Source organism: Manihot esculenta, chromosome 14 (genome assembly GCF_001659605.2).
Source record: "Manihot esculenta cultivar AM560-2 chromosome 14, M.esculenta_v8, whole genome shotgun sequence".
NCBI classification, from domain to species: domain Eukaryota; kingdom Viridiplantae; phylum Streptophyta; class Magnoliopsida; order Malpighiales; family Euphorbiaceae; genus Manihot; species Manihot esculenta.
Window position 1 is genome coordinate 5,534,587 of NC_035174.2, and position 22,822 is coordinate 5,557,408.

Here is a 22,822-nt window from a genome sequence, read left to right on the forward strand (position 1 = left end):
TTTCACTGATTCAGACTAGATACGAGGTAATGAACCTCCTGTGTTAGCTTCCGATTTTCCCAATCAAACTCTTCGCATACTCCATAAAGTTTTTTCTCTTTTTTCTTTTTCTTTTTTTTTTAACCAAAAGACAAGCGGAGGCAAGGGAATTCATCCCAGAAAGCCTGAGTTCAATAGACAGGCCTCAGCCAATTGCACTAGGTAGTGCCAGGCCTATAAAGTTAAATTGGATGCTTCAAGTCACGCAAACATCACTAGTTGAAGACTGCGAGCTGGGCTCAATTGATCAATTCTCACTCAATATAATCTTCATTGCTTTTTTCCAGATTGGATAGAACAACAGAACAAGTATACAATCAAAGCATCAATGAAAGGAACTGCTTTTGTTCCAATATATTTGATGCAGAAGGATTACATAAAAAAAGAAGATTACAAAAGGCTACACATAGGCTCCTAATCATAATTGAACATTCAAACCTACACAAGAAAAAGAATTATCAATTATGGTACACTTAGCATCACACATAATTGACACTAGAGATTACTAGGCTTTTACAGAAGCAGAACCATGGCCAGCCATACATTTCGGGAAGCATCGCAGAATAATTTGTTCCGATGAAGGTTTGTAATTTGAGAAAAATTGTGGATCCTGTTCAACGGACTCTGAATATCTTTCCAAAATTGAAACTATCTCATCAAAATGCGGTCGTTTATCTGGATTGCTTGACCAGCATCTATTGATGAGATGGCTAAACGCCACCGGACATGTAGGGGGTAAAGGTGGTCGCGCATTCTGCACAAAACTCAGGAAGATATCAGATGTTAGAATGAAATGAACTCTTGGCACAAAATATTTTTCAGGGTTAAAGCAAGGCATTATCTTTTAAGAATGATCCAATGCACATAAAGAACCCAGCAATGGTTGAGAAAAAGGAGTATTTTTCCTCTTTCGGCAGCTTGCCTAACCACATTTGCTTCACCAGACAGAATGTAAAAATGACACATCATTTCCTAATCATCTATTTATTACAAACAAGAAATTGATATGAGCAACTCTTCAGTGTATGAATGTCACTTGCATGCTTATGCACACCGGCATGTGGATGAGTAGGAACTAGGCAGTAAGATATGCCATATGCATCGATATATGTTCGACAACATAGTGAATGCTTTCGGACTTTCAAACAAGTGCAGATTATCAGAAGAATCTAGACTATTACATACTTCAGTTTTCAAGGAGATGTAGTTTACAAATGAGAATGACCAAGACAGTGGGGCCGCACATGTGATGGCCACAACACAGATATGGGCACATCTGAGTAGTTTGTGCTCGCACTGCTCAAGCACGTGATGAAGATACAGTTCACTAATCATTGAAGAAGCTGTGATCATTGCAAAGATTTGCTTGCATTTATATCAATAATTGTTACCAGCATGTGTGTCCTCTACTGCTAAACTGCTTAAGATAGCATTTGGTTCGCCGCTAAAAAGCATAATATTTTGTTGCTTTTTTACTTTTTGAAAAAAACAAATACACCAAACTGTACCTAGATCTTCATGCAACAAATAGCAACCAAATTGAACACCTTTTGATGTAGGAGATCTTAGAGATATTAGAACAGCTTATTTTAAGGAAAAAAAGATAATAGGAATAATAGTTTATTTAGTTAGTAATTTTATTTGGTTTGTAATTCCTAATTACAATTGTAACCATAAAGAAACATTACAAAACTGTAAAATTGTTATATACGAAAAATCTAGAGCATTTCCCAGGACAAATCTACTGTCAGCTATGTGACAGTTTAGGTGCCATCATGGCCTGATAATGACAAATCTTGTTCTTATGAACTATTAGTACTATGACACTGATAGGATACTTATCTCTGATGAGTAAAAAAAAACCTTATCTCTCGGATGAGTGACGACCTCTCTAACACGATATTTCCCACAGTGCATACCAATAATCAGCCTACTCTGCACATGATCTGTTTAATTTAAAACTTGAGTGACAATGCTTTGACATGCCAGATCTATGATCATCATAACAGCCTAGAATCTTAATACACCATCAACTCTGCAAACCGTGGTCTCTATCTGTATAATACTGAATGCATTAGCTAGATCAAAATGATATGGCCCACCAAAGATCTCCATGCAGATAGTCTTTTTTTTTATAAAAAAAAAAGAAAAAACTGCCTAGTATTACTAGTAACCTATATATGTTCACTAGCATATAGAACCTGATTAATACCCTAAAAACATCTAAAAGTTAAGAAACAAAAAATCTCAAAAGAATAAAACTCACATAAACAATCATTAGACCTTCAGAACTAAATCCCACAAGTCTGTCATATGTTCTTCATCTATGATCAACTGAAACCATCGACACTAATTTTTTTCATTCACATACACTTTATTAAGAATACTATTAACAGATATACTTTCTCCTAGTTGTCCTCAAAAACGTTTCAAACTCGAAAAGAAGGTTATAAGATTCTCCAAGTAATTAAATGGGAAGAAATACGCAGAAGTTGTCAATAAAACTACACAAATAAAAGTTTTTAGATACCAAGAAGTTCATTTGGAAATTTATGTTAATTTTTGCCATGTAACCTATTTGTATGAAACTTCAATTTGTAGAAATTTAGAAATTCTTCTGAACAAAAAAAGGTTCAAAATCAGTATATGACAATTTCATCGTTCAAAATCTCCTTCAGTAAAAGACAAACTCATTATTGCACCAACCATCAATTACCCAGCAAGCTAGACTTGTTCCTTTATATTCTGAATTTTAATTTTTCTCCCCTCCAGATTTTGATTAATCATGTAATTAGTAAATGCAGTCCAGAAGAGATTTCAATGAAGAATGAATAAGGAAATATTGCAGACTCTTCTGATGTGCATGCATAAATAGACTTGAGGTTCAATGCATAAAACTGAAAAGGAAAAAAATCATCACAGAAACTAATCACCAGCATTTACCTTTTGGCAGACTGCAAATGCAGCTTGTTCCGGGGTCATGTTGTCAAATGGTGTCAATGCAGTTAAAAGCTCCCAAAGCACTATGCCAAAACTATAAACGTCAACCTTCTTCGTGTGATGTTTCTCTTTGATCATTTCAGGAGCCATCCAACGGTATGTCCCTGTAAATCCCTTTGCACTACCACACTGAGATTCCAGGCATGAGATACCAAAATCAGCTACTTTAACACACATATCTTCTCCGAGTATTAAATTTTCTGATTTGAGATCCCTATGAAGTACCCCTTGGGAATGAAGATATTGCATCCCCCGTGCAATGTCAAGAGCTAATTTCAGAACTACGTTCAGTGGAACTGAATACGGCTCTTGCTGGTGGAGATATTTTCTCAATGAGCCTCCAGCCAAATACTCGGTAATTATACAAAACACAGGAGGTTTCTTGCAGGCTGCAACAAACTGAATGAAGAAAGTCAAGCGGATATGAGCGCATCATAAATTAATGAACATGATTATGTTCTTAGATTTCTCCATTTGGCAACAAGGACACAATTCCCACGTCCACAGAACCCCACATGTGAAAATTCAGAAGTCTAACCAATTGATGGTAGTAGTATTTCCTAAAAAACTAAAACTCTTTGACCACAAATCTGCATCAATATGAATGAGGGGCTGTCGATAAAAGTGAGGCCCTATTACGGCTTTCCCATTTATTACATGTTAAAAGGACTCCCCTTCAAATTTACATACATGCAAAATTTCTTTACTCAAGTCTCTAGCCTTGAGCCTTGCTAAAGACTCCACTTATCAGTGTCAATTAACTCATCAATCTGGAAAAGATAACAAAAGGGCCACTTGCCATCATAATTTCTGATAATATCTTTATCTTACTGGTGTGTGTTTTCTAATAAAATTAAATTCACACTGAATTTTGGAACTTTTTAAACTGTTGGAAGAAAGTACTAAAAATGTTTTTAATGCAGAAGATAAGTACAACAAATCATAAATACTGGATAACGAGCATGTGCATGACTACTTTATCCATTTTTACCGTATGTTCAACCCATTTTAGAGCCATCCTTGTTGGAGAAAACATCTGTTTATTGGCATCATCAGAAAAAGAGAAGAATCCTTGCTAGCATAAATCAAATGTTAGAATTTGCAAGTCTCATTTGTCATTCAAAGGGTAACAAGCAAGTAGAGAAAAATCCATAGTTCCTTAAGTTGGCAAGTAAAATTCCAGGGAGATTATAAAGTTCCTAATAAAACGAGGACCAAAAACAAATTGCAGTAAATACTGCACATGGGTAATGTCATCCATAGGCATGAGTTGCAAGATGCATTAAATGTCTATCAGAGTGAGTGGTTGCACAAACCTGACCAGAAAAGCATTAACTGTTGGAATCAATGAAAGGCAGAACAATGCCATCTGTCATAGAACAAAAAATATTGCGGTTCCCCAACTCTAAGCATTCATTTCTATAACAAAGTTGATTTCCTATGGGTTTGATTCTTTTTTTTTTCTTTTATAAACCTCATAACAACCATCTGAACCATCTCTTTTTAACAAGTTAAGGTTATAAACAACATCATAATTGGATTACCCATCAAGGGTTTTAGCACCAAGTTCCGTAGGCAATTAGCATTACCTTCTCTTCATGTTCTTACCACAAAGCAATAAGAAAATGCAACTCCATATACCATTACGTTAAACAAAAACGTAAAATCAAGCCATTGAAGAAATAGAGCTTACTGTGACGATATTAGGATGGGTTAACCGAAAAAGCAGAGCCACTTCTGAAGTAAACTGCTTCTCAAGCATTGCGGCTAGGTCCTCATCCTCTTCAGGCTGGCTTATGATCTTAATTGCAACGTCTCTTTGCTTATAAATCCCCCTATAAATTCTACTATGCCTCCCCGATGCAAATTTGTTGCCAATAAACAATTGAGACATATCGGCACTCCACTCTATCTCTCCCTCTCCCTTAATCTCTGCACCAGATGACACCAAATACTTGGACCACGAAGCTGCTCTCTTGTACTCTCCAAGAGAGAGTCTCCTCCCTGATCTGCCATTGTTGGAGATTTGCTTAAACCAGTAAAAATTCTTCATGGGTCTGAATCGAACTTAACAAAATCATCAAATATCTGATCTCTTAGCATCTAGAAACCAATGTAGAAGCCCAAGAACCCCAAAATTCAGTGTAAAACCTCCTCGTAAATTGGATCCGATGAGGAAAAGATTGAACTGGAAAGCATTGAAACTATTTCCCCAACTACATTTTGAAAATATTCATTATTAATGCATTAAACGTTGAATAATAGAAGTGAAGTAAAACACACAAAGAAAATGCTCTAATCAACCATTTAAATTGAATTCCGCACTTGCAAACAAGCACTTTAAAAAAATCAAAAGAAAAGCTTGGCTAGTTATGCACCGGAAAGAAAAGACATTCTCTGGATAAGAGGAAAGAGAGACCCTTTTCAAATCCCAAACCTTTAGCATAAAATAAGACAATCCAAAAAAAAAAAGACACAAGGAGCAGAAAAAGCCACCGATTTGATGAAAATAAAGCAGAAAAAACACAGCTTTTGATCTTTTCCAAACGTTGAAGAAGAAAAGAAACATTGGTTTTCAGAGAGCCATTTGAAAAGAGGAGAAAGAAAAGAACTTGAGAAGGTTGAAGGCGACGAAGAGAGAGAAGAGAGAGTCAGTTGGGTTGTAAATACTGTTGTTTCTGGTGTGTGCAGTAGAGAACATATACAAAGAGCTGGCGCTTCTTTCTCTCTATCTGTGGAAAATTAATTAATTGAAAAGAGGAAAACTCTTTCTCCTATAACATACATAACGTGCAAAGATCCACTTGTGAGGAGACACAGAGGGTCTCGTGATGGTGACATCTGCCCATCTCCTTTCTCATTTTCTCCTTCCACTTCTTCCATTACCCATCATATTATAAGCGAATGAAGAAAGGGCTAGTTTGGTAAAAGCGATGAGCAGCAGAGAAAAGGGCAATGCAGAGGAAGAAGGAGACGTCAACAGAAACGGAAGCGAGCGGCAGAGAGAGAGAGAGACTGGGGCCCACCTCCACTGAATGGTATCCGTGGACGCAGCCGTATGCTATGGTCCTCTTCCGTATACGGCCTCTCTCTCTCTCTATATATCGATTATAGTAAAGTTGGGAAAATAAAACGACGTCAATCATCAGAGAGACATTTTAAACCTTTTCTATTAATGATAATTAATTATTAAATGAGCATTAGTAATTGCAAGGCTCTTGTTGGCATTGGAAGGCAAGGCCCACCGTAAGTGGGGGCAACGCGGAGTCGCGCTCCACCACCACAGGCAGAGGAGGGGCTACAACCGGCCAAGAAAGGCTGGCATTTCCCAGCAATGGGCCGGCAACTCTTCAGACACACTCGGTTTGAGTCTTCTTATGTCTGCCTTCGACTTAACCTTGGCGTCCCTAATTCATGTGCTACTACCCACTCTGTTTTCTACTCTTTTTTATTTTTTATTTTTTTTTTGCACATAAGAGTTTACGTTCACATGAATTATTATTTAGGAAGTTGAATTTTTTTAAAATGAGAAAAGCTAGCTCCCCAAACGCACCCTTGGAAGGTAGCATCAGCTTTTCAACCGGTTAATAATATCGCCTAACACCAACCAGTAACTATGTCTCTCTGTCGATTTAGCTTAGTTTATTTTAAGCAGCATATTTAGCTTTTTCTTTTTTTTACTAAGAAAATTTATTAATAAAAATATTTTTCTAATCCAACTGAAACTTTTTCTTTTAAAAAAAATGATACTTTATGGATTTTAATATTTTAGATAAAAGTGAAAGGATGAAAGATTTTTCCTTTTGCTTTTCCGGAACGTTCAAATGGAAGAAGATGGTGAGAAATCCTTTGGCAAAGCTGCAATGAGAGAATCATCAATCCTTTGAGTAATTTATTAATTCCAAGTCTAAATATAATAATATTGATAATATATTACAGATAATAAGTCATCGTTCATCAAAAGGGAACTATATTTTAAAGTCCATCGTCAATTACTTTTGTCTTATTAATACCAAAGTATTCTGCAAATTATTGAGATCCAGTTAGGGTAACCATGCATAAACCAATAATCAATTACCCACTAAATCCTTATTCTATAAAATAAGTAGTAATCTTTTTTTTTTTAAAATATATATATATATATTTTTTGTAGACGAAATTATTTAAAAAAATCGACGTGCCAATCAAATTTGATTTGTGATTAACGGGGGCCATTGATACGATCCCTTGATTTGATGCTTTGGCAACAATGGAGAAAAGCACATGCAGTGATATAGTTGTGGATATGATGAACTGGATAAATTTTGGAAGGTGGCGAGCGAATGTACTATTTTTATATATAATTAATAATAATAAGCAGGTAATGGAAATGGTCAATAATAATAAATCCTTAACTAGTCCGTAGTTAATGAAGGTTGGTGGAGTAGTAATTATAATTAAAGGTAGGGTTGATTTATAAGAAAGAAGATAGATTAGGTGAAAGGTGGTAAATGGCTTAATTTGCTTGCAAGTATCGTAATATAATAAAAAAATATAATTAAAAGTGTTAGGTGGTACATGGTTTTCTGTGAATCAGCAGAAATAAAAAGATGAGAAAACTTGAAAGATGGCAAAAATGGAGGATGGAGAAGTAAAGAGATGAGATTCATACGTAGAAAAAGATGGGTTTGATAGAGAATATTTGTCATTTAGTTCAGATAAGAACACTGCATGAACATGGGTGATGAAGGACACCACGTGAATTTTTTTCTTTTTCTTTCTTTTTTTAATTTGTTAATTGTCTCGTTCGGAACCGAGAATTTTCAATTTTTTTAATGAATTATATTTTAATACTTCTTGATATATATTTTATATAAGTTAAAATTTTAGTATTTAAAAAATAAAAATACTTTTAAATTAAATTACAAATAAAAGGAAATTTAATTACAAAGTATTAAAATATATTTAAACTAATCTAATTGTAACTATATATGTTGAATTCGTTAACTTAATCCAACAATAAAAGTATTGATTTTTTTTAAAATAATAAACCTATTAAGTTAAATCTTGAAAACTCTCAAATTCAATACTAATTCCATCCCTTATAAGAAAAAAAGAGTTTTATAAATAATTTAAAATAAATATGCTTTACCAGTATTTTATTTGAGAAATTAAATTTAAAATGTATTCTTTAATTAAAATTGTTTTAAAAACTACCTTTAAATTTTGTTATTAACATATGAAAAATGTTTTAAATATATTTTTTATTTAAATCTTTTATGTATTTTATTATTTAAAAATAAATTATAGGCTATTTTAGTCTAATAAAATATAAGACAATAAAAATATTAAAAATTAATTATTAATGAACGTGAATTTAATTGAAATAAAAATTTATACTTTATTTAATAATTGAATATATTATAAATATTTTAATCCTCAATTACTAAATAGTGTTAAAATTTATTAGCGTTGTGTAAATTATAAACATGAAAATAGATTTTATATTAACAAATGTACATTTCTAAGTTTTAAAATTATTTTCTATAAAGTCTTTGAAATGAAAAAGAATTTTATTTTTTATATAAAAGAATTCGGATAAAGTTTTTGAAAAGTGGAAAGTATTTTCCTGCTAGAAATACTTAATCAAGAAGAAATTTTGAGTATAAGTAAGAGCAAAAAAATTAAATAAATTTATAATTAATTAAATTTTAAAATAAATTTAATTATTTATAGTAATAATATTAGATTATTATTTGTCCAGATATGATGCAGCATTTATGAATATTTTTAAAATAAAAAAAAAAAAAAGAAGTTGGTGATTAATTAAGCTATTTGTAGAATATCATGTTGATGGACGTTTGATTAACTTAAGCATTTCACCATAGAAAACTGATGATAAGCATAAAATTCAAAATATATTTTTGGGCTAATCGGTAGAGTGGAATAATGTTTGGGGAAACCATGGAGCTTGGAGCTTATTGGAAGGATGAGTAGTTGTTGGATTAGGACATCATCCATAAACATCTATTCTATTAAATAGTTGATGTGAGATTTCACCATTGAATTTATGATTATTAATTTAGGTTATTTAATATGTCATCCAAACGTAAACCGTAGGTGGGTTTTGCTAGAATGTCAATAAATAACTTGATACTCAATTTACAGTATACTGTTATTCAATAAAATTTAAATAATTATGTAAAATTATATCTCGAATTTAGAAAAATAAAATAACCTTAAAAAATTATCAAACAATTTTTTTTAAAATAATTTTATTTCAATACATTTTAAGTTTCTATAAGCTTGCCATTGATGATATGCATCATGTTTTATATTAATTTTCTGATAATAACCTCAACTTGTCTCTTGGCCCAGCTTGATGGACTTCAACAGGTCAGGCGATCAAGAAAATAGCCTGAAGCCCTAAACCGTTTTTACAAGGCTACATTAAATTAGTAGGCGTTGCGCTTGAATACTCGTCAGTCGTCACAGGCTCTACAGAATCGAGATTGACGTAGAATCCGGGTTGAAGCATGCATGGCTAGGCTAGGCTAGTTATACAAAATTTAAACAGAGCTAAACCAAATGCATCATTTCGATTACCATCTTACTCCAAGTGGAAGTAACAGTGGGCACATAACTTCTAAGGCATCCATAAAAGCCAAAAAGGTTCGATTTAAATCAGTTGGTGATTACAGAAAAGTTTTAAGCTACTTTTATCATTCTTACTCGTGCTCATTCCGTCGGGCAATACCAAAAAACTATACCAGCTAAAGGGTCTAATTAATGGCTGCGTAAATTAGTTAAATATACATCAGAAGATCCAAATGTTCATTTTACTATATTCCTAAACGTAACGGAAAAGGAGAAGAGAGAGGAGGAAAAAATAAAAGGTTGAAAATAATTGCCTATCCGTCTCTGTACAGCATAAAAAAAATATTTGCATTGAAAATTTGCTTAATTCCTTACCCACAACATTATTAGATACACTCTGAAAATCTCTGCATTAAGTTGAGCCATTGTTGTGTAAGTTGTAACCAGAAATAAGGGAGCTAACAGCAAAGGCAACAAAGGCCAGGAAGGCCATTGTGACTGAAGCACTAGCCATTTCTGTGAACTCATCCTTGCCCCAGTTAGATTGCCAGTCATCAACTCGGGTGGCTGCTGATGAAGAAGCTGAAACCAGAAGATATGCTAATACCTGCCAGTTGAACCAACAATGCAAGTCTCCTTTTAGGTATAGAAAAATGTAAAATCGTTTATTGTGCATGCAATTGTGATAAACCTAAAAGATATCCTTCCACTGCAGTACCTCCCTGTGAAATTGGTCACAGGGCAAGTAAAATGGTTGACAATTTAGACCTACAAGTTTCAATTGAAAGTTTAAGACGTTTACCACTGCTCCACATGCAAACCATTGTTCAAGTTCTCTCATCCAAATTATTGGGGACTTGTAGCAGCAACTCAAAAAGTTATTACATATAAGATGAAGGGTTATTGCCTAAACCTTGAAATAGTCAAATGGATGCTCATCTTACTCTAGATGATCATTAAGCTAGTACAAGAAGCAACACATTCCTATCCAATTACATGTGGAACCCTAGCACTAGAGCCGTTAAACTCATACTTCATGTAAGACATAATCACAAGTTACAGTCCGTTATTGACATATTTCTCCAAAAAGCTTCTCTAGAGCATCTAGCAACATCAAGAGACAACGACATGAACTGAACAGAGCATCCCCAGACTCCAGCAACATTACTAACACAAAATGCACGAAAAGCAAATAGGTAGTGAGTTTAAGTAACCTGCCTGATCCACTAAGAAATTGAAATGGCGGCGGACACGGTGGCTCATCACATGTTTGCCCGTAACGAGATGATAGCTCATATCATAAGCTTGGAATCCCGAATATACAAATGCAATAACATTCACAGACAAGCAATACCTGTCATCAAAAGAGTTCAATCAGACAATCAAATCACTTCAAGAAAGAAGCATGGAGTGGAGTAGAACAAAATAACACATAAAAGAGGGTACGAGGAGCAAAATAATGTTTTTTTTTGGTTGGTGGCGGAAGTGGGGATCTCACGCTCCAATTCAATTAAATTTCAGTACATAGAAAAAGATATAGTATAGCCCAAAATTTGAACAATTAAGCATTGCGATTCATAGTTATGGCCTTGGGAGACAATTACCACTCTACCAATCATTATTAATGGAATAATATCAAAAACGGCATCCAAACAAGTAGACAGTGACTGCAAGTAAGAATTTTTTTTTTTCCCAGAAAATTTTGAAATCATTGTATTATTTCATAAAACAATGTACATTAACTTGTCCACGTACGTTCCTGAATTTTTCTATTCAATTTCCTGTTATATTAGAGGCTAAAGTTTTTGTTTTTGTTTTTATTTTTATTTTTATTTTTACCTTTTTTTAAAGAAAAAAAAAAAACTAAATGACTGGAGAACTAAATACTATACTTGGAAATAGGAGCATCATCGTAAACAACCATGGAAGATCTCACCAACTAAAGAATCTCATGTTGTGTGAACAAACACCAAAATGACAATTTTTACGGTTCAATTATCAGTGACATACAGAACATGTACATTTATGTAAGCTTTTCAAATGAGGACAGACCTGTATTCTCTGTAACGATCATAGGAATCGCCACTCCACCCCTGAGTCTTGTCAGCGGCCATAACCGAGAACGAAATCAAGCACAAGACCACCTCAGCAATTCTAAACCCTAACTCAGCAACCTTCCTCCTATCCTTTCTTCTCCACGACTCCACCGCTGCCGATCTTCCATCAGTTCTCACCTTTCCCACGACCGGCGGCCCCTCCTCTCTCACCGTCTTGTTAAACATCATCGCTGGAGTATGAGTCTGTGGCTGAGCCTTAGCTTGAGAATACGCAGCATTCTCCTGCGGAAAAGGGGAAGGCTGCGGAGTGTACTGAGTGAACTTATCGACAGCGACGATGGCCATGGAGTTTTCAAGCGGTGGAAGCTTTCCCGGCGAGTTCATCGGGGAGACAAAGGTAGGGGACTCATCATGGGGGTCGCCCTGATCAGAAGGGAGAGGCGAATTGAGCCGGAGGGGGGAGTGGGGGGATTCAAAATAAGAGTGAGAATCGGAATTGGAAGACAGTGATCGTTTCATGGTGTTCGGGACATGGAGTTTGGGTTTGGGTTTGGATTTGGTTTCCATGAAAATGATTTCGCGGAATTTTCAGTTTGGGAACTTGGGCCAGTATGAAGAAGAAAGGCAGAGGGAGGCTACCTTTTAACTCATTTTTTAATTGAGGACCTCATCCACGTGGCATGGGGGTTATGTTCTCCTGTATAAGGGTATACCATAATTAACATGAACGCACCTTTAATTGGAGAAGAGAACAAAAATGTCTCCTTTTTGCATAACGTGGCAGTATTTATTGGCTAGTATGGAATGAATATGCAATGGTGGGTGCTTAAGATTTTTGCTCTTGGTCGCTACGCCTACGAGGGAGAGAGAATTTCGAGCAAATCATGTTGTTTTTTAGTTGAGATATGTGAATGTTGCTACGCGACCATATGCATTTGAGGCAATGGGCGTGAAATCTAGCAAGTCCAATGTTGTAATAGCTGGAGAAGCCATTGTTTTATTTTCTGCTGTGAAAATAAAGAAACAGAAACTATTATTATTATTTATTTGAAAATAATGAGAGGATAATATGAAGATTTGAGATGCTTCTCTCCTCTGATACTTCGATTTAACAGAAACTTTGATAAAGAAATATTGAGTTGGACAAATTCAAAATCAAAGAACAAAACTTTTGATTAACAACACCATAAAGCTTAAGCTAAGCTAGCAAAAGGAAATACAGACAAAACAAATTAAAGCAAGCAATTGCAGTGAACAAAAGCGAAATTATTTAGGATTTCTTTATGGGTGAAGCTTAAGCTAAGCTAGCAAAAGGAAATACAGACAAAACAAATTAGAGCAAGCAATTGCAGTGAACAAAAGCGAAATTATTTAGGATTTCTTTATGGGTGGGGTTTCTTTTAAGGCTAAAAGCAGCAAGGCACAAATTTGTCTCCCAACTTTTATCTTTTCTTAGTGCGATCGCATTCCTTACAATGCTTGATGTCCATAAGAAGAAGAAACCTATCACCCATCTAATAGTGGGATCTGGCTTCTCTATCTCTGCTCATTGCCAATACCCTCCTTGATTTTGTGTGGATATAATACCTAATAACGCACAAGAAATTCAAAAGCATAAAGTAGCTTTCTTTTTTGCTTCGCAGCTACACTGCTTTGGCTAATTGTAGCCTTAAATAACAAAAAGAAACAGCCAGCAAGTCTTTTGCTTTTGAACTTTTGACGCCAGCAGAAATTTAAGTGTCTACTTTTCTCTGAAAAGAAAGCCTTTAAGCCAGGAATTGCATAGTGACATAGTGATGTCCATTTCTTTTCCTAAACATAAATTGGCAATGCCATCCAGCAGTCAATGATCATGCACACTAGCATCTAAACCAGTAAAACATAATCTGGTAAGAAAAGTCTCATACTCATTCAATTACCACGTATGCTTACATTGCGGAAGCAACGCATTAAAATAGCAACTCATAAACATAATGGACATTACAATTGTGGGTGGAAGCATTAAGCTACAAAGACAAGAAATTATTATGAGCACATGAAGAAGATGGGTAACCAGGAATCTGATAGCATTCCCACAACTAAAAGAAAAAAACAGATGACTAGCATTTCATATGCACTAAATCATGTTTATTAGTTTGGTTAATTAACAAAGAAGATTACAACATAAGTAACGAATTTCTATATGAAACTATGACAGGCATACAAGGAAAAATGCCTCCCATAAAAATAAAATAAAATACTATAAATACAAAGGCTTAGAAAGTGCTATAAAACACCTGCATTTTTCAACACACAATATACACAGGTATTCTCCTCACTATCAGATGCTTTACCTCTAGTTGTGTCGGAGTGGATACAAAAAGAGGCTTAGTCTGGTAGTTTCAACCGGCTAAACAACACCAGGAAACTTTGCTCGGGAATAACATAAAGGAAACCAAGATCTGCACCTTTGACATATGGTCCAATGCCCTAAATAAATGAAAATAAAAATAAATTTAGCCTGGGAATATGAAATGATAAGCTACTTAGTGAAATGCTAGAATATGGGGAGGAAAAAGGGGAAAAAAATGCTAGCAGACATCTTGAAAAATTTTGTTACCTTCCCATTGAGTTGGAGAAGTTCACCATCAACCCATTGTGGATTTCGAAACCCAAATTCTGCTATTCTTCCTTGACCTTTGTAACTTGAAACCTGGATAAAATAGCATTTTTACAAACCATTGCATGCACCTTTAAGATACAAGTTATAAGGTGACCAAAATGATGCAGCCAACAGGTAATTTTAAAACTCAAATGCAACTAAACTTGCACAACTAACATATTCATATGCAGGGCTTTTTGCAAAATAAAGTGAAAAAAATAATATATTTCTTAAATCCTGATTTGTGAAAAAATATTTCCCAGATCAAGGTGAATCAGAACTCTACCGCACTTTATAAGTGCGGTAGACTCTTCTGCACTTATAAAATGCGGTAAAGAGCCGTTGAACCAAAATTAAAATTTTTTTAAATAAAAAAAATTCTACCGTACTTCAAAAGTGCGGTAGAATTATATTTAAATTTATCTTAAAATATTAAAATTCTACCGCAAACTACAAGTGCGGTAGAATGTATCAATTTCTCAATTTACGTATTACCGCACTTTAAAAAGTGCGGTAATACGTAGGGTTTGTTTAATTTGTTTAATATATATTATATTAAGGGAAAATTACTTTTTAGTCCCTCAGGTTTAACGTAATTAACACTTCCGTCCCTCTATTTTGGCGACCCAACACTTAAGTCCCTCACTTTCTCTTTCGTCCAATTTCGCAGTCCTTCCGTTCATTTAAACCGTTTGGTCAAAGAGTCAAAAGTGAGAGGTGATAATTTTTTCCAAAAATACCCTTCTCTTAATGTGAAATTCCTTTTTTTTTTTCTCTTTCATGCTTTCTCCCGTTGAAGAAGAAGAAGAAGAAGAAGAAGAAGAAGAAGAAGAAGAAGAAGAAGTTGCTGGGTAGGAAGAAGAAGAAAAAGTTGCTGGGTAGGAAGAAGAAGAAGAAGAAGAAGAAGAAGAAAGATTTGCTGGGTAGGAGGAAGAAGAAGAAGAAGAAAAAGTTGCTGGGTAGGAGGAATAAGAAGAAGAAGAAGAAGAAGAAGAAAGAAGAAGAAGAAGAAGAAGAAGAAGAAGAAGAAGAAGAAGAAGAAGAAGTTGCTGGGTAGGAAGAAGAAGAAGAAGAAGAAGAAGAAGAAGAAGAAGAAGAAGAAGAAAAAGTTGCTGGGTAGGAGGAAGAAGAAGAAGAAGAAGAAGAAGAAAGAAGAAGAAGAAGAAGAAGAAGAAGAAGAAGAAGAAAGATTTGCTGGGTAGGAGGAAGAAGAAGAAGAAGAAAAAGTTGCTGGGTAGGAGGAAGAAGAAGAAGAAGAAGAAGAAGAAGAAGAAGAAGAAGAGGATTAATTTTGTCAATTCACGTGTCCCAAACGGCTATTTTGAACGGAAGGACTGCGAAATTGGACGGAAGAGAAAGTGAGGGACTTAAGTGTTGGGTCGCCAAAATAGAGGGACAGAAGTGTTAATTACGTTAAACCTGAGGGACTACAAAGTAATTTTCCCTTATATTAATTTTATTTATTTATTTATATATGAAATTTATAGATAATTATAAAAATTATATTAATATTAATTATTTAATATAATTAAAATTTAATATAATAATGATCATATATAAATTTATTTTAATAATTAAAATTATATATATATAACATTATAATTATATTTATTTAAATATAATATCATAATTATATTTATTTTAAAAATAATATCATATATTTTATATTTATTTATAGAATTTATTATTTTTATTAGAATTATATTTATAAATAAATAAATAAAATATTTAAGAATTATAAAAATTTAAAAAAATACATATAAATAATTAAAATTGTGGAATGTAATAAAAATAAAAACAATATAATTACAAATGATAAAATAAAAAAAATAATGCTAATGACATTCTAAATGTGGCACGGGCCACATTGACGTCCTCTTCGTTCATGTAGATGTCGAGTTCTATATGGCCGGCGATCACTACTTGTACTCTCACCTTCAGTAGTAGCAGGATTAATATTAAGATCAGGAGCCACCGAACTCGAATTTTGTGTTGCAGTATAATGCAATGGTAAATAGATATTATCATATGCAAAAGTGGAGTACTACTGCCCGGATGATATGTATTGTACAAATATAATTTTAATAAATAAATATAAAATATAATTCTAATAAAAATAATAAATTCTATAAATAAATATAAAATATGTGATATTTTTAAAATAAATATAATTATGATATTATATTTAAATAAATATAATTATAATGTTATATATATAATTTTAATTATTAAAATAAATTTATATATGATCATTATTATATTAAATTTTAATTATATTAAATGATCATTATTATATTAAATTTTAATTATATTAAATAATTAATATTAATATAATTTTTATAATTATCTATAAATTTTATATATAAATAAATAAATAAAATTAATATAATATATATTAAATAAATTAAACAAACTCTATGTATTACCGCACTTTAAAAGTGCGGTAATACGTAAATTGAGAAATTGATACATTCTACCGCATTTTTAGTTTGCGGTAGAATTCTAATTTTTTAAAATAAATTTAAATACAATTTTACCGCAATTTTGAAGTGCGGTAGAATTTTTTTTATTTAAAAAAATTTTAATTTTGGTTCAACGGCTCTTTACCGAATTTTATAAGTGCGGAAGAGCCTACCGCACTTTAGATCCCTGATCCACCCTGATCTGAGAAATATTTTTTCGCAAACCAAGATTTAAGAAATATATTATTTTTTTCACTTTATTTTGCAAAAAGCCCTCGTATGCATAGCACATGTGACTAGGAATATGAGGTCGAATTTCATGCCTTATTTGCTTCGTTCACGTTTCTGAGCAAGCATAAATGCAAATTCACAGTAAATTATGGTTAAAAAGCAAAAAGCTGAATACAGAAAAACACAGAGACAAACAAAAGATCCCCTGGCTGAGTTTATGATTATATTCACAGAAAGTGAATCACATTTGTATCCACTTTGTAAGAGTTGTAAGATTTCTTAGAGGTGATTTGAAGTTTTCTGGTAGTTTTTCATGAGAGTTATCCAGTCAAGGTGGAGATTTTCACAAGGAACTACTTGTTTATGTAACTACTTTATTAGCACAAGGCCTATTATCTGTGGAAGTTTTAGCACAAGAAGAGCAAGAGACCAGGTCACTATGAAAAAAAAAACAAACACAATAGTTGACACACACACACACACACACACACAGAGAGAGAGAGAGAGAGAGCATGATGCATGTGAAAAGTATAGTTACCACTCCTAATTCATCTGGATACATTCCACGGTTAGAAGTGCGACTTCCTCTCCCAATTTTGGCACGAAATGTTACCTAAATATCACAATGTTATATTTGTTTATATGAATCACTTCATGAACAATTTAAGTGAGCAGCACAAATTTGTATGATGCAGACCTGGCCAGAAGGAACATTGAGATCCCCTGTTAGTTTCACCGCCTCTACATACTCGAAGAACTCCACATCTGAGGACTTGTCATCCACACCATTCCAATGACCAAATTTACGCCTCAATTGTACTACCTCTGTCCCATAAGGGCCAAAAGCACCAACATACAGGCCTACACCAACCAGCACGTTATACCATCAATATTATATCTTCTATCCAATTACATCAGGGATAAACCAATGCACAATGAACGTGAGGGTCAGAGTATATCTAGGAAAGTGGGAAAGAACTGTAAACTGACTGACCATCAAATGGATCAAAATTATTGTTGGATGTGATAATTCTACTGAAATTTGTATACTTGGATAATCGGCTTTGCTTCTGAGCTTGACTAACAGCAAGTTTGACAATTTCACGCACATCTTTTGAAACCTGACATAAATAAATGATTAAGCAACTTGTTGGTGAGAGAAACATATACTTGAAAAAAAGTAGCAGGAAGGCATGCCCAACTTTCAGGGACCAAAGTTTGAACAGTGACCAACCGCGGTAAAGATGTTAACATACACTTAGTCACCAGATTTTGATTATAAACCAAACAAGTTTAAATTTCATCCCCTAAGAAACTAAGAAATTAAATGACATGGTAGTTTTTCCAGTTGGACATCATAAATGAAAATAAGGGGTCTGACAATAACCATATTCCATTTGAAGTGTGTTCTAAAATATTAAATGGGAGATGAAAAATAAATTAAATCGACTTCCTGAATATGGCGCACTGACACTAAATTAAACTTTCATCTTTGATGTATCTTTGTCAAAAAAAATCAAACACACACACACCTACCTTTGAAGAAACTTTATCAGCACTCCAAAATGCCTTTGCAACGTCTGGAGGCATCAGCTCAGAAACACCTTTAGCTGCTATAGCTGCAACCTTTATCCTGGATGCTTTGCTTTCTTTACTGTCATAATCTAGACTTTTCTCAGGAATATGCAGTACAAAAGAATCTCTCTCCATATCATTAAGATGGGCTGGCAAACGCACGTACTCATCCTTATTAGGACTGTCCTCATCATTATGCACAACTCCACCAATAAAAAGCTTCATATCTAAATCTTTTGCATCTTCTGAGGGATCACTACCGCCTTCTAGGGAAACTCCATCAGGCTGAATCTCTTCCAACTTACCAGTTTCATCTTCTGAATTCTCAATAGAAGTTGTCTTCTCTTCATCTTCTTGCATCAGTTGCTTCACTGGATCGTTATCCTCTATCACTTCCTCAGTAGCATTAACGTTCATGACTTTTATTTTCAGTCCTGGAATCTTATCTTTCAGAAAGTTTATCACACTTTTTATCCCTTCCTCAGTTGCCCCCTCAATATTTATGCCTTTCTCCTCACTTTTCTCTGCCTTGACTTCATTTCTCTGGACATCTATCGCAGAAGCCCTCTCAACTTCAGCAGCAGATGGACTTTTACCAGTAGAAGGTGAACCTGTGGAGTTTGTAGAAACTCCTTTAGCTCGCCGCAGATATACAACCTGTCAAGTGTCAACAGAAGCAACATTAAAACAACTCACATAACAATAGAAAATTTGGGAGGAACAGAAATTCTAGAAAAGAAAATCCTCGAGTGATGCTACAAGGAAGGGGGACTAAGAACGGTCAGAAAAAATATTATATCTAAAGTTAATAATATTAGAACCCGATCAGATCTTTGCAGCTGGAAATTCTCACTATATGCTTTGTGAATTTCATATTATGTTTATATGCACTCATTGATTGACAACAGAAGTATTTCAAATGTGTGTACACATATACATCCAACATGGGGAAAGGACAGGTGCAGAGTGGATGTTGGTTGCTTGTCTATAATTGGTTGAACGCTAGCTGTTCTTCTGTACATACCCACTGTTACAAGTCAACAAAAAGAAAAAAGGTGCTATGCAAAACTCTAGAAGTGATTTCTACTTTCTGCTTTAGAGTGTTGGTAGCAAGAAACAAGAAAAAGAAGGAAAGGAAACAGAGTAATAAGAACTGACTAAAAAAGCCCTCAATTAACAATTTAACATACAAATGAATTAATCGCATCATAATAAATATTGGAAGACATTCTCCAAACTGAGGGCAGATATTAAACTAAAACTATATGGTCCTAAATAAAATGAATATGAGTTAAATCAATCACACAAATGTACCAACCAAGACAAATTAAATGCATAATCTGAAATCTACCTAACTTTGTCCTTCAACCCTCATGAATTTCCTTTGTACGTCATAACAGGAAAACTTAAATGAGCTACAACCTAAAAAGTGTTTGAGGCTTACCTGCATAACATATCTTTCTTCTGCATCTTTAACCACAAAAATTTCAAACAACGGAGTTCCAGGAGATGCAGTAACCAACTGCCTGCAGCAAACAGTATTTATCATCACTTGCCACTGAATCGGTCAACAATAAAAGGCCATGAAGATTCTCTCACCTTGGACTGTAACTCCTGCCAATAAACCTGCCCACTCCAGGAGTTATTCTTACCAGTCTACCAAAGGGATCATCAGAATCTGTTGAGTAGCCCACCCACCACCCTACCTGTTAACAGAAAAATAAAAAATTTGATCAGAACTTCAAAACCTAGAATAAAGTAGTGCATTTTTGGTATAATAATCTTTTGAATGAACTTATACAAGTGTATCAGTAATACTACCAGCAATAATCATGGTTTCCTTAAGTTTTGGTAAAAGTGCAAGAAAATTCAAAGTAACTTCTATGCTAATCCAACAAGTTTCCACTTTCTGTGTCAATTGAATAGAGGTCAAGTTGCACAATACATGCTTTAACCATATAGAAAAATAGTTTATTGGCAAGAATGCTGGGCAAAAAACAGTTGATATGCACTGGAAGCTCACAAAAAGAACTTCTTAGTTATTGGTTAAACATAAATATAAAGAAAAGTTGTGCCTATTGAAAAAGGAGTCAAGTTGTGGGCCAAATTGGAATCACAAAACCTTATCAAACCTGCAACTCTAATCTCAATTGTGGGGCTTATTCATCCTGTGCTATATATTTGATCTTTGACTTTCTGCCTTACTGGCCAAGAAAGCAAATCAAGAAACTTCAAAGAAGGTAACAGTTAAATGGAAAAATAAGATCATAGCGACTAAGAGCTGAGCTGATTACCAATCCACTGCCAGTATATTTACACAATCTTGAAGCATCATGGTACCGTTCTTCATCTATTGCATTCTGCAGATTAAACAAAGGTCAGATTCATGCAAGTACAAGGAGGACTTAAACAAATTTCTAGATCACACTTTTAGGCACTCTAACCTGCAACTCAGACATGATTTCAGCAACATTATCCCTGGAAGTAGCTTCTGCAATGGCCGTTTTCAATTTTGCAGCTTCTTGGAAATCTTCGTTCTCAATTGCATCTTCAAGTTGGAACTGTAATCAGCATTTCATTAGTAAAAAAGAAAATGCAACACAATAGGTTATGCAACTTGCTCTTGAACTTAGCTAAGATAAATTGACCTCAATGATAAAATCTAATATTCACGATTCCTTAAGCAGGTATAATTCTTGTTTAGTTGTTCGACTGAAACAAGTACTGAAATTGTCAAAAGCTAATTAATTTGCAGGTTTCAAAATATACTGAAATATATGGTCAGTCAAAGTGGATAAATTACACTGATATTGACTCAACGAAGATATGTACTTTTCAACCGCAGATAATCAAAACCCTTTCATTTTCTTTAGGCGTTAAAGGTCAAACCATATAAAACTTACTACTAAGCCTCCCTCTTCTTTAAAAGAATAACAGTAATAATAAAACTTGAAACTTCCATGTATAGGCGATAATATTCAGGCAATTGCATAGCAGTAGGAAAAGCCAAATTTCTCTTTGGCTAAAAGAAATAATAATAAACCGGCAAAAAGGAAGAAATTATATCCCAATTTCTGTCTGGATGAAGAATATTCCCAGGAGAAGGAGGGAAAAAAAAAAAAAAGAGTAAAGAGAACACATAATTAAAAGAAACAATTCAAATAAAAAAACAAAACAAAAATAGATACCTTGAGTACAGAGGCAAAACTCTCAGCTTGTTCAATCTCAGAGAAATGGCGACTCCATCTATTCCAATCCCAGTCCAAGGAAGAACTGGCAGAACCACTAATGTTATTGTTAGCGTTGTTGTTAGTGTTACTACAACTGCAGCAATGGAAGTTAGAGTTCACGCGGTTCTTATTTGAAAAGAAAGAAGGCATCTTGTTCTTATTAGTGCGATAATCGAGAAGAGGAGTGAAGCCCCAACCGTAAACAAAGCTGAAATTGTTGGATTTCTTGGCTGAGAAATCTAAGCAACAAAAGGAAGTGAGGTGGGGCAAAGTGGAGGCAGCTTGCCCCATTCCCCACATATTTGGCGCTGTCATCCTTCTCTCCAGCCAAAGGGTTTCTCAGTCTGGTATGGTAAGAGTGGTTTGAGGAAGAGTGGCTTTTCTGATTGAGGAAAAATATATATATTATATTCGGAGGATAAAACTTTCCAGTGGCCAAGTGGAAGAATATCCAGTTGCCTAATTTTATTTTATTAATTTTTTATACAAGTCGCTGCAGTCAGAACCCGACCAGCAGTCGATCTTAAACCCTAAATTAAATTACTTTAAGATAAAAATTAAAAAAAAAAAATTCAATTTGCATTAATTATAATAGAACTAATTAAATACTAGTATAAATCAGAATTTAATTGAAATAAACAGACTCGGTTTCCAATTAGCTTTTTCTTTTGGACTGTTTTCAATTGATGGACCTATTCTGACCTGATTATCTTATTGTAATTTTTTTAGTAGCAATGTTGCAGCTATATAATTCAATTTTCTTTGCAAGACTTATATTGTAAAATATTTTTGAGTAATCTATAATTAATATACTTTCATTTTTTTAAAATAAAACTTTAATAAATTATATCTCACTTTCATTTAAAAAAATAATTTCTTTATTTCTTTATTTATCATCACTATCTAATATATATTGAGACAAGAAAATTCATCACATTTAATAATAGTTTAAGAATATGAATTATTTTATTTTTTAATGACAATATAAATAGAGAATGATAGTTTAAATAA

The 22,822-nt window shown here is 33.8% G+C and overlaps 3 protein-coding genes across 4 annotated transcripts; all 3 read right to left on the reverse strand.

Annotated features, from left to right (window-relative positions):
• Positions 1 to 284: 284 nt before the first annotated feature.
• On the reverse strand, positions 285 to 6,095 carry LOC110599999 (serine/threonine/tyrosine-protein kinase HT1). 2 transcript variants are annotated; one of them, XM_021736664.2, is made up of 4 exons: positions 4,733 to 6,095; positions 2,983 to 3,438; positions 583 to 793; positions 285 to 477 (listed from the first exon to the last, which is right to left on the reverse strand). In XM_021736664.2, the coding sequence occupies exons 1-4, from the start codon at positions 5,090 to 5,092 to the stop codon at positions 458 to 460; spliced, it is 1,047 nt and encodes a 348-aa protein (XP_021592356.1). In that variant the 5' UTR covers positions 5,093 to 6,095; the 3' UTR covers positions 285 to 457. The 2 variants fall into 2 exon arrangements, with proteins under 2 accessions (XP_021592356.1, XP_021592354.1); XM_021736662.2 differs by having other exon boundaries at positions 285 to 793; positions 4,733 to 6,093.
• Positions 6,096 to 9,841: 3,746 nt separating this feature from the next.
• LOC110600000 (CASP-like protein 4A3) lies at positions 9,842 to 12,624 on the reverse strand. The gene is made up of 3 exons (XM_021736665.2): positions 11,668 to 12,624; positions 10,834 to 10,969; positions 9,842 to 10,222 (listed from the first exon to the last, which is right to left on the reverse strand). The coding sequence occupies exons 1-3, from the start codon at positions 12,237 to 12,239 to the stop codon at positions 10,028 to 10,030; spliced, it is 903 nt and encodes a 300-aa protein (XP_021592357.1). The 5' UTR covers positions 12,240 to 12,624; the 3' UTR covers positions 9,842 to 10,027.
• Positions 12,625 to 13,753: 1,129 nt separating this feature from the next.
• LOC110599996 (protein EXECUTER 2, chloroplastic) lies at positions 13,754 to 22,209 on the reverse strand. The gene is made up of 11 exons (XM_021736656.2): positions 21,770 to 22,209; positions 21,026 to 21,142; positions 20,876 to 20,941; positions 20,181 to 20,287; positions 20,026 to 20,107; positions 18,543 to 19,238; positions 18,001 to 18,127; positions 17,704 to 17,867; positions 17,545 to 17,619; positions 14,272 to 14,364; positions 13,754 to 14,141 (listed from the first exon to the last, which is right to left on the reverse strand). Exons 1-11 carry the CDS (start codon positions 22,124 to 22,126, stop codon positions 14,040 to 14,042), a joined length of 1,986 nt encoding a protein of 661 aa, XP_021592348.1. The 5' UTR covers positions 22,127 to 22,209; the 3' UTR covers positions 13,754 to 14,039.
• Positions 22,210 to 22,822: the final 613 nt, after the last annotated feature.